General features: G+C 45.0%; 1 protein-coding gene across 2 annotated transcripts in view; it reads left to right on the plus strand.

Annotated features, from left to right (window-relative positions):
- Positions 1-12,139, plus strand: part of ARMC8 (armadillo repeat containing 8) — a 191,650-nt gene that overhangs the window by 153,727 nt on the left and 25,784 nt on the right. For both annotated transcript variants that reach the window (XM_030208942.1, XM_030208943.1), the window contains exon 20: positions 8,759-8,831. In XM_030208942.1, coding sequence (XP_030064802.1) covers positions 8,759-8,831 — 73 coding nt within the window. The remainder of the gene's footprint in view (positions 1-8,758; positions 8,832-12,139) is intronic.

The raw sequence follows: 12,139 nt of genomic DNA on the forward strand, positions 1-12,139 counted from the left end.
GTCTTGGGGTGTCCTAGCTGCTCATATTTTCAGGATATCCATGAATATTCATTTTAACTAAATGGACTATAAAATTCAAAACTTATCTCTAATTACGTACCAAAAGTAACAGTTAAAACAGTAAACATTAAGAGAATATATACAGTTGTCTTTTATTCTAATCAAATAGTTATTCTTTTGCACCAAAAAATCCCTCATTACCTGAGGGAATGTTCTTTTGAGACATTTAAATTTGGATTAGGTACAGAGGTTGTCTTCCATTTGTAAGAAGAGAGACTATATTTTAGAAGAAAGGAAGTGAAGCACAGCCAGAGCACATAACACTTGAATTTTGTCCTTGGAGATCCATTTGGATAAATGTTTTGAAAAAGATGTGAAGAACTTAATTTTGGTTTATGGAAATCCATATGGATAAATGCTTTGAATAAGCTTTGAGGAACTGGTCTGCATCTTTGAGGAATTTTAATAGATTGTTATAAGTTTCTTCATATAGCAATATTGTGAAAGATAACTAAAATGTTAATAAGGATTTGTAATTAGATTACTAGTGTGTGTGTGTGAATGAGAGGGAGTGTGAGAATTTGATATATCACTGTTGTATAGTTTTAGAATTTTATGAGAGATTTTTTGGTGCAAAAGAATATTTGATTTTTTTTATAAGATTAGAATAAAAGACATTTGTATACATTCTCAATGTTTTAAGTGTTACAATTGATATGCAGAGTAATGAATATTCATGAGAGAGATTTGCATGCACTGCCTCTGCTGCATACAGGATCTGTCTCATGAATACTCATTGTGGATATCCTGAAAGCCTAACTGGCTGGGAGCCCCCAGGATAGGTTTTGGAGCCACTGGCTTGGGTATAGGATGGTGAGAGTGACAGTGTGGCATCTCAGGATACATACTCCCTTTCTGTTGATAGTGCTGTGCAGTTCAAACTTGGCACAGCCTTACATTTTGAGGCACTAAAGAAAGGTAGATCTATCATTAGCCAATTGGTGGCTTCATTTAGACAATGTTGTATTATACATCATCTGATTTAGATTAGACGGTATAAAGTATTTGAATATTGTCTGTGTATATCTTTTCATTGACAATTACAAAATTATTTGAGACATAATTGGTGATCAAGATGGGAATTAAGTAATTTAAAGTATTAATTACTCATTTAGAAATATTATAAGAATTGGTTTAACCATTGTATTGTTTCCCAACTGTTGTGCTGGCATTTTTTTTCATGTGATCCACCTTGGACCTAATAGGGAGAGGGTGTAATACAAGTATAGAAATTAGATTAGATTAAACCCAAGCAGGGCTTTCCTCAGAGGGTTGTGTCAAGTCCCATATTGTTATGGTGATGTTTGTAGTTCGCCTAAGGTCTACTACGTTTGTTGGGATTTTTAAGGCTGTGATATGGAGTTCAGTCTACACATTCACATCTCACTGTTGATTAGATATGTAAAGGTATTAATAAGAATATACTATAAAACAGTGATAGAGAAGAGACAGTTATTTGTAGTAAGTGAATGAAAATATCTTCATCTAAAATGGTCGGTGATGGATACAATCAGCTTTCTCTGGAAGGAGTTCCAGACACTGAGTCCTACGGCAGGTTTTGTTTTCTGTGCCAGGCAGATAAACTTCAGGGGCCACCAACATTTTCTCCCAAGTAGATTTTAGTTGTTGGGCTTCATTTAGAGGACAGTTTTCAAAAATCATTTACAGAGGTAAAAGGGCTTTATGAAAATTATCCACCCTCGTCATGAATAAAGGCACATGTGGTGTTCTTTGTCATGGAGAATGCAGCAGTATGTGTAGTTTAGCATTATTAAAACAGCATCAGATGAAAAAGCAGCTGCAAATCTCTGTATATACTTTTTTCCCTATGTGCTGCCTTCCATTTGAGAATTGGTGCAAAGTCTGCAGATTTAAATACCCTTAGACTTTCAAAATCACCCCCACCCCATACCCAAATATAGTTTAACTTAAGGATACAAAAATCTGGAAGCCATTGTTCTTGGAGAGCAGGTGATTATATACTGTGTTCTGTAGGATAAAAGCTAGTAGTTTGAATAGTTGCTGTAGTCTGATATAGCTTTGTATATTAATTAGCATAAGGGCCCATCTGAAGTGACTGGAAAAGAGGCATTTGTGTATATACTTTTTCTCCATGTCATAGGATAATGCAGACACATTTGGTAGCCTTCTCTGCAGGCTGCCTGCCCGGACGCGCTGTCCCTAGCTCGTTTGAACAGCAGCAGCAGCAGCCAATAGCATACTGAGATCACCTTCCTGCTCAGAGAAATGTCATCCTGCTCTTCAGTTCTCACTTTTCTGCGTTTCACAATGGATGTTGCTCTCTAATCAGGAAAGGAAAGCTGAAGCCGTCTCTCTTTAACAATAGAACAGAGCTTTGCCAATCCAAAGGGCTAAATTCTGGTACTGCTGGGTTTATCTGTAGAAGGTGCCCATTCTTCTGCAAAACCCATGGGCTCCCTTGGATACCAAAGGTTTCTGGCACCAGTGAGCCCGCCCCTTGGGGGATTCCTTCATGTGCTCTAATTCAAAATGTGAGTGTTTCCAAAGCGCTAAAGGGGAAACCCCACAAGTGGAGAACCACTACAAACATCAAAAACAACTGTATCTTACTACATTTTCAGCTGCAAAGACGGAACAAACTGGAATCACCTCACCAAATCACAGTACCACGTCTAAGCTGTCCTGTGACTCCAAACCTTCAACCCTTATGATGTAAGCTTCCTGCACGCCTCTACCTCCAGCAAAAATGTCAAAGAAAGTAATTAAGTTGAAGCACTGCTCTGTGGAACCCACTTCACTGACCTCAGTTCTGTTGTGTCAGCTCCCCCCAAAGGGACCGCCTATAATACTTCCAGCTACTATAACTAATCAACTCCAGTCCACTGAGGATGCTGTTGCCATTCTACTACAACATTTTCAAAAGTGTTACAACAATCATCTCCAACATTTTCTGCTCAGCCTCAATTTCATGCTGCTCCTTTTCCAGTGCCTCACACTCCTTCACTGGCACCCTCTTTAAAACAGAGAAGTATTTCACCAACTGCACAGCCATGGCAACACACTTCACTGAAGCCTATGGACGTGTTTTCTTCAGAAGAAGAACCGCTATAACAACTATTTCCTGACTCTGAACAGCTGTCTGCTTCTTCTAGCACAATGTTTCCCAAATCTGACTGGCAGGGGGTACTCCAGGACTGGACTTGGGAAACACTGTTCTAGCAAACTGCAGTAAACAGATACAGCAAAACTGAATACCTCTTCATAAGATATTAATTATGCTAAGTTTATACAAAAATTATTTAGAAAGCTAGCATTAGGAGCAGAAATGACAACCACGAATAAAAATGATTTTTCAGAGCATACTGAAAGCAGTGGATTCTCCCTCTTCCAATTGTTGGTCCTATTCACTTCATCTTGCAGGGTCTGCAGACAAAAATTTAGCCAGCGGCCTATTTCCAATCAACAAGACACCAAATACAAGTTTCATCCCTTTCCAGAGCATGAAAATCTCAATGCCCTCATCATTCTGTGGTGTTTGAGGCTGTAATAAATAAATCTAAATCCTTAAAGTCTCATCCTCTCTACCCCCCTGAGAAAGAACCTAAGACTTTGGATGCAGTAGGGAGGAAAATTTTTTCATCAGCTATGCTGGCCTCAAGAATAACGGCACACCAGCTACAAATATTACATTATTAAAATTCCAGACTTTATGCTGCATTGGAAGCCATTTCTACTCCTCTTCCTGAACCATTGACCAGTTTCTTAAATGCAAGGAAAAGATCATTTTCCATCTAATCACAAATACTTATGAACTTCATGACACAACTTCACGCCTGAGGGCGGTATCCATTGCAGCTAGACATATAGACTGCACTCGGGGACAGCCTACATGATAGACTTTCAGATGCCCCATGTTTGGAGGGCAATCTCTTTGGGGATGAAGTGAAGGATGCGGTAACACAGGTTAAAGAAGACCACTCTATATTCAAAGAGCTCTCTAACCCCTCTTCAGACAACTCTTCATTTTATAAAAGGTGGTCCTCATCTTCTCAAAAGACTTATCCATACCAACCTTCATACAGAAAAAAGTTCAACCTTATTCACGCCAGCAGCAGTCCAGACCTTCCCAACTGTCTTCATTCCAAAGATCGAGACCAAGAGCATGAAAGACTCCACCTTTGTCCACTACGTTGCCCTCTATCTACCCCTAGCTTTTGACACTTTATCAAGAGGAGGTCGCATATTTCTTTTTCCAATCCTGGCAAAACATTACCACAGATCAATGGATTCTCAGTCTTATCAAACACAGATACAAGATACATTTTATCAAAATCCCTCCTCCATCACACCCTATGGTCAACAAAGTGACAACCCATCGTTCTGCCATTTTATTAGAGGAAATTCAGCCTCTTCTATCAGTCCAAGCAATAGAACCTGTGAACACTTCCCAGTGATTTTACTTCTGTTATTTTCTAATTCTGAAGAAATCAGGAGGCCTAAGACCCATTCTCGACCTGAGATATCTGAACACCTTTGTCAAAAAAGAAAAATTCAGAATGCAATCTCTATGAACAATTCTGCCTCTCATTTCCCAAAACTCTTGGCTAGTGATTCTGGATTTAAAGGACGTCTATACTCGCATCCCAGTTCATCCAGTGCATTAGAAGTACCTTTGTTTCACATTCCAAAATCTACATTTTCAATACAGAGTTCTTCCCTTCGGTCTGTTTACTGCTCCCATAGTATTCACAAAGACTCTGGCAGTAGTAGCAACCTATCTCAGGAGGAGGGGGGGATCTTTGTCTTTTCCTACATGGACGATTAACTCATTGTTGGCCACTCAAAGACAGATCTCTTACAAACTCTTCAAACTATGATGACAATTCTGCAATCGCTGGGATTCATTGTCAATATGCAAAAATCTATCCTGCAACCAACCCAGTGTCTACTGTTTATTGGAGCAATCCTCAATACAATCCAAGCTCGAGTCTTCCTCCCACTTGATTGAGTACAGACAATCCACACCTGGGCAAGACAGCTCCTACAAGCAGAAACTTGCATCGCCAGATCCTTCCTCAGACTCCTAGGATACATGTCGGCAACGGCAGTGGTAGTCTGTATAGCAAAACGCCAAATGTGCCCCATTCAGTGGGGTCTCAAAGCTCAATGGGAGCAGTACAGGCAGCGATTACATCACAAGATAGCTTTGACCTCTACAAATCAAAAAGGCCCTCAGATGTTGGCTGGACTATTCCAATTTAATCAATGGAGCAGCCTTCACTCCACCTGCTACGGATCTCATTCTTACAACGGATGCCTCTCAGTAGTGTTTGGGAGCTCATCTTCAACAGTTCTGTACCCAAGGCCAGTGGTCCTCGACACAAGCTTCCTATCACATCAATCTCCTTGAGCTTCGAGCAGTGTGCTATGCAATAATTACCTTTTTTTCATTTCATCAGATGGAAATTCATTCTTTTGCAGACAACCAAGTTACAATGTTTTATCTGAACAAGCAGAGAGGTATGGGTTCTCTGAGTCTGTCAGGAAGCCCACCAAATTTGGATAATACTCCTGGACCTTCAAGCATTTCTACAAGCTTCATACATCCCAAGAGTTTCCAACCAATTAGCGGGCAAACTCAGCAGAGCATTAACTCCACATATGTGGTCTTGTTCATCACAAGTTTGTCAAACAATTTTCCAGTACTGGGATACTCTGATAGTTGACCTCTTTGCCTTGGAACTCAACTCCAAAATTCGGAAAATTCTGCTTCAATCTCCAAGCATGTCGAAGAACAGCCTCCAAGCAGATAGTTGAGTGCTGCCGCGCACACTTAAAAAACCCTTCAAATCCTTCAGAACACTGCCAAAAGACTCCTATGTCACATCCATCATTTTAATCATGTTTCTCCCCTACTTCAGGGTCATCACTGGTTCCCGGTTGAACAGCGAATCATTTACAAAACACTGATGCTTACTTTTAAGGCTTCGGGTTGGTCTTCCTGCATATTTATCTTCCCTTACAATTCCATACTCCCTGTACTGCTCTCTCTATTGCCCTGCTAATTGAATGGACCATACCCTGATGAAGCAGGATGAAAGATGGCTAAGTTGGTGCCTGATCCTCTCATTATCATAAGCTAAGTGCTACTAAAAATTCTAATTATAAGTTAACCTGATTTTATGAAAAAAAGGCAAAAAGTGAATGAAGAAAATAGAAGTACAAAAGTATTATAGTATATGGACTGATGAAGAGCGTGATGAATCATGGGGCCAGTTTGTGAAAAGTCATCGCTTTGGTCCTTATTTAAGATTTAAACAATCCAGTACGAATGTATGGTGAGATGGCGTAACATCAAAAGTTGTTTGGTATTGTAGGTCTCTTTCTGTTACCAGCAGGCTAACTTCCCTTCTCTATCTAAAATTGGAGCGCATTCGGTCAGAGCCACTGCTGCTTTTACAGCTCACCTAAGGGGAGTACCTTTTTTGGACATCTGTAAAGCAGCTACATGGTCCATGCCACAGTCTTTTCTCAGCATTATTGTCTGGACACAGCAACCGGGAGTGATGCTAAATTTGGACAAGCAGTCCTGCAAAACTTTTATTCTCCGAAGAATGATTTCCTCCTCCCTAATACCTTGTTAATCGGGTTGCAACAATCATGAACACTGGACTTGCAGCCCTAAGCTTGGGAGTCACCAAGTGTGTCTACATTATCCTATGACACAAAGAAAGTGTAGTTGCTTACCTGTAGCAAGTGTTCTCCATGATCATCAGGATAATGCAGATACACCTTCCTGCCCCCCATCCCATCAAAAAAAACCAAAAACACACCATTAAGAAACATCAGTCATCCCCTTAGAAATCCATTCTTGCTTGCTCTTAACTGAAGAGCAGGATGATGTTCTCTGAGCGGGAAGGTGATCTCGTTATCCTATTAGCTGCTGCTGCTGTTCAAACAAACTAGGGAGAGCGTGTCTGGGCAGGCAGCCAACTGAGAAGGTTACCAAGGGTCTGATACACAAAGTTTATCGTGCTGTTAATGTTTGCTTTAGACTGGTTATAGCCAGTCTAAATCGAACGTTATTTAGTGAGTGATACACAAAGGAATTTTCCGTGGCTCCTAACATGTGCAGTTAGCAGCCACCGAGGACCCCATGCAAATGAGCTCATTAGTATTTTAATGAGCATTCTGGGGGATTCATAGCTCCAGAGCTAATTTTACGGCTGCTGTGAAGCTGTTGGAAGAGGAAGAAAACACAAGTACACAGCTGCCTCCTTGTGTTCCCTAGCTCTCCCCCTCCCCAACCCCTCCTACAGGCAATTCCCTAGTGGTCTGGTGAACCCCTTACACCGACCTCCAAATACCTGACACCCCGGCACCCCTTACAAAATTCCCTGGTGGTCCGGTGGACCCCAGACCCCTCTGCCGCCTCCTGACTCCCCTTTGCACCTCCTGACTCATCCCCCGACAATATTCCTCATGGTCCAGTGGAAGGACCACCTCCCCTCCCCAGCAAATGACCCTGATTGTCTAGTGACCCTGTCTCCGTCCCCGTTCTCTCCGGTACCTTTAAAAAAGTTGGGCAGGAACAACAGCTACTCTCTCCTGCCTCAGTGCCACCACTTTCAAAATGGTGGTGCCCAGCCCCTGCCCAGTGCATTCTGGGATGCACCTGGTGGAGCTAAGCATCATATAAGGATTTTTTCTTAATGGTTTTAGGAGACAAGTGCCAAAATCAATCAGAATGCTGTTTGCTGTTCTGAACTGTCGTGGCACCATCCACTTAATGCAAACCAGTTGCAAATTATTCAAGAAGATTAATCAACCTGTACTCTTAAGTGTATATTCAATTATGTCCCTGTCTTTGATGTCTGTGTATGAGTTGCATGTTTTTCATTTGAAGCAGGGAGAGTTTTGAAGTAGAACCAACTGCAGCAACTGCATCTTCACTTCAGGATGGGATGTGGGCTTTTCCCCAAGGGCTGCCATATGTATTTTTTCTGGGCAGGAATGAACTGTATCCAGAATTAAGCAATACTCTAATCCAGTAAACAAACTGCAGGAATGCCATGCCTGGGATTAATATCCCTGTGGATCAGAGGAAAAGACCCCAGTCAAACTGAGCATTGTTGGTGCTTCATATTTCCTTCTTTGACATTTGACCTAAATCAGGGACATTGAAAGAAGAAGTAGATGTTGAATAAGTGCTTCTGATCTTTTAATTTTTTGCTACAGGATCAAAGATATCCTAATCTATTTTAATAGGAGGGGGAGGGGTTTGAAGGGGCTCTGCGGGTTAGTCTCCCTGCATATTTATCTTCCCTTACAATCCCATACTCCCCGTCCCGCACTCTATTGCCTGCAGAGAAGGCAAGTTATTGATACTCTTGGACAATGAAGAGCTTGTACAGAGCACAACAATTTTGTTTGCACTGCCATCTTAGCTGATGGTAAGTAACATTTCTTTCACACTCATTGTTAGGTACAGAAGGTGAAGAAAGAGCTGAAAGTTATGACACAGCCTTCTAATATGTAGGGAAAGGAGAAAGTCCTGTTTAGGTAATCCTACATCTTTTGTAACTGAGTTAGAAAAGGCTTCCTCCTGTTGAAAAGGGAGATCTAGTAGTTTATTTGCTGCATCCTGAGTATTACTACTTCAGCATTTAAAAAATTTGTCTCAAGATTAATCCATTGTGTTTCTGTCTGCATTTAGGGTCATTCCAGTCTTAAACTTCAGCTCGCCACCATGTTTTGTATATCAAACCTCATATGGAATGAAGAAGAAGGTAAGCATGGTACTCATGCTCAGCATCCCTTCACAGCTCCAGGAGGCAGTTGTAGATACCTGACCTAGTGACTGACCATCCTTTGCACTGGGCAAAGCAAATAACATTTAGTAAATGAGAAGAAGAGGGTGGGTAAGACTACCAAGAGAAACAAAAGGGGGCTGGGAAGGGCAGTTAGGCAAGGACTGAAACAGAGGAGAGCATACTGCTCAATAAGGTAGGAGATAAAACTACAACCAATGTGATGTGGAGTGGAGGAGTAGCCCAGTGATTAGAGAAACTGGCTGAGAATTAGTAATATCAATGTCCGATTAGAGGACGCTGCAGTAGATAGTGCTTCTCCTGAAGAAGCTTGGAACGGGAGTGAAACGGTGGCCTCATTGGGCTTTATTAAAGATAAGTGCTGCACTGTCCTAGTGCTACTCTGCTATATACATAAAATTTGAATATGAACCAATTGCATTTTGAAATCAGTAAAAAATAAGATTGAGGAGTTTTTATGGCCTATGATTGAAAGCTGGCTGCTGAAGAATATGCAGCTTGATTTTGCTTGTTTTCTGAGGCCTTTTCTCGTCTGTAAAGTCACAGGTTGAATTTTCTTTTAAGGATTTAGTTTACCTGGCAACACTTTTGCAACATTGTATTTTTAGTTGTTACTGAGAACTAGGGAAACCAGGAAAAAAAATCCTACTGTTGCTCTTTGTGAGCCCTCAGGACGGGGAATACTTGAATTTAATTTGTCTTGCACTACCATAGAAAAGGAGTGAGCAAAATAAATAGAAAAAAAAAGGGAAATAGTAAGAATTAAAGAGGAGGACAGGTTCTGTGACTAGCAGGTATTTTAAATACTTTTATACTAGAAACAGAAGATGATGGACTAAAGGCAAACATTATAAGGTACTATGTACAACTCAGATTCTCCGAGGACAAGCAGGCTGCTTGTTCTCACGACTGGGGGTGACGTCCGTGGCAGCCCCCACCAACCGGAAGAAGCTTCGCGGGCGGTCCACACGCGGGGCACGCCCACCGCGCATGCGTGGCCGTCTTCCCGCTCGTGCGTGACCATTCCCGCCAGTCTTTTCTTTTGCGCGCCTGAGGAGAGTCGTGCCGTCGCCGCTCTCCCTTCGCAGCCCCGGAAAGACCGTCGCGTTTACGCGATTTTGTTTAATTTTGTTTATTCGGTTGCCGCGTGCTCCAGTTTTTCTCTTCTTCAAAAAAAAAAAAAAAAGAAGAGCACGCGCTCCTTTTTCCCTCGTTTCTAGCGAGGGCGTCGCGTTGCGACCTTGTGGCCGCGCGATCGATTTATTTTTTCGAGGTGTGATTTCCGCCACCATCGACGACTTTAACTTCGCCGACGCGATTTTTCCGTTGATGTCCTCGAAGGTCCCGAGTGGATTTAAGAAGTGTGGTCGGTGCGGCCGGCCGATCTTGCAGACCGACACCCACGCTTGGTGCCTCCAGTGCCTCGGGCCGGAGCACAATATCAAGTCGTGTTCTCTGTGTCTCGGTCTCCGGAAACGGACTCAGGTTGCGAGGCAAGTTCTGCGGGACCGCCTTTTTGGAACTTGCGCCGGCCCCTCGACGTCGACTTCGACGGCATCGGTATCGATGCCCGGTCCTTCGGTACCGGTATCGATGCCCGAAAAATCGGCATCGATGGCATCGACCCCAGGAGAACAGGTCCCGTCGGCCCGCCGGTCCTCCGGTGAGGGTAGAGGTGAGAGACCGCGTGGGCAGTCGGCCCCGGTCACTCCTTCAGCCCGTGGCCCTCAGGACCGAACCCTGTCTGACCCGGGACCGAGGGGGATTGACCTCCTCCATACCACCCGGCACCGGTGACGGGCACCGTAAGAAGGCAAAGAAGCACCGTCACCGGTTGCCCTCGACGCATCCGGCTCTCGGTACCGGAGAGGAGTCGACGCCGAAGCGTCCGCGTCGAGAGGAGAGGTCCCCCTCGGTGGTGGAGGTACCGCCACGTCAGGGTCCCAGCACTTCGGTGCAGTCTCCTGGACCTGAGCAGCTTCCGGCACCGATGCCTCTACCGGCCCCCACGTCTTTCCCGACAGCGGGCCTGGACGAGTGCCTCCGAGCCATCCTTCCGGGGATCCTGGAAGGGCTGATGCGCCAGGCTGTGCCGGCGCCGGGGGTGCTTGCGCCCTCGGCGCCGATGACTGTGGCGCCGGCGAGCTCTAGCCCGGTGCCGAGGACGCCGCCGCCGCTTGCGGCGCCGGTCTCGACCGCCACGCAGGTGGAGTTCCCGTCGACGTCGATGGAGGGAGCTTCGTCCCCGCCGGCGCGGGAGTCCACCGCTCGACGACATCGAGGCCTCGGCGCCTCGACGTCGAGCCGGGCCCGGTTCAGGACTCAGCTACATGAGCTTATGTCCGATACCGAGGAAGAGGCCTCGTGGGGGGAAGAGGAGGACCCCAGATATTTCTCCTCAGAGGAGTCTGCGGGTCTTCCCTCGGACCCCACGCCTTCACCTGAGAGGAAGCTCTCGCCTCCTGAGAGTCTCTCTTTTGCCTCCTTTGTGCGGGATATGTCTATTTGCATTCCCTTTCCCGTGGTCTCTGTGGATGAGCCGAGGGCTGAGATGCTCGAGGTCCTCGACTATCCATCACCACCTAGAGAGTCCACCACAGTGCCGCTGCACAATGTCCTCAAGGAGACACTGCTTCGGAACTGGATGCGACCATTATCTAATCCCACCATCCCCAAGAAAGCAGAGTCCCAGTACAGGATCCACTCGGACCCAGAGTTAATGCGGCCACAATTGCCCCATGACTCAGCGGTCGTGGATTCTGCTCTCAAGAGGGCACGGAGTTCGAGGGATACCGCCTCGGCGCCCCCGGGGCGGGAGTCTCGCACTCTGGACTCGTTTGGGAGGAAGGCCTACCAATCCTCCATGCTCGTGACCCGCATCCAGTCATACCAGCTCTATACGAGCATCCACATGCGGAACAATGTGAAGCAACTGGCGGACCTGGTCGATAAGCTCCCGCCGGAGCAGTCCAGGCCTTATCAGGAGGTGGTCAGGCAGCTGAAGGCGTGCAGAAAGTTCCTGTCCAGGGGTATCTATGACACCTGTGACGTGGCATCTCGTGCTGCGGCCCAAGGTATAGTGATGCGCAGGCTCTCATGGCTGCGCGCCTCTGAGCTGGACAACCGCACCCAGCAGAGATTGGCCGATGTCCCTTGCCGGGGGGATAACATTTTTGGTGAGAAGGTCGAGCAGCTAGTGTACCAACTGCATCAGTGGGAAACCGCCCTCGACAAGCTCTCCCACCGGGCGCCTTCAGCATCCACCT

The sequence above is a fragment of the Microcaecilia unicolor genome, chromosome 7 (assembly GCF_901765095.1).
Source record: "Microcaecilia unicolor chromosome 7, aMicUni1.1, whole genome shotgun sequence".
NCBI classification, from domain to species: domain Eukaryota; kingdom Metazoa; phylum Chordata; class Amphibia; order Gymnophiona; family Siphonopidae; genus Microcaecilia; species Microcaecilia unicolor.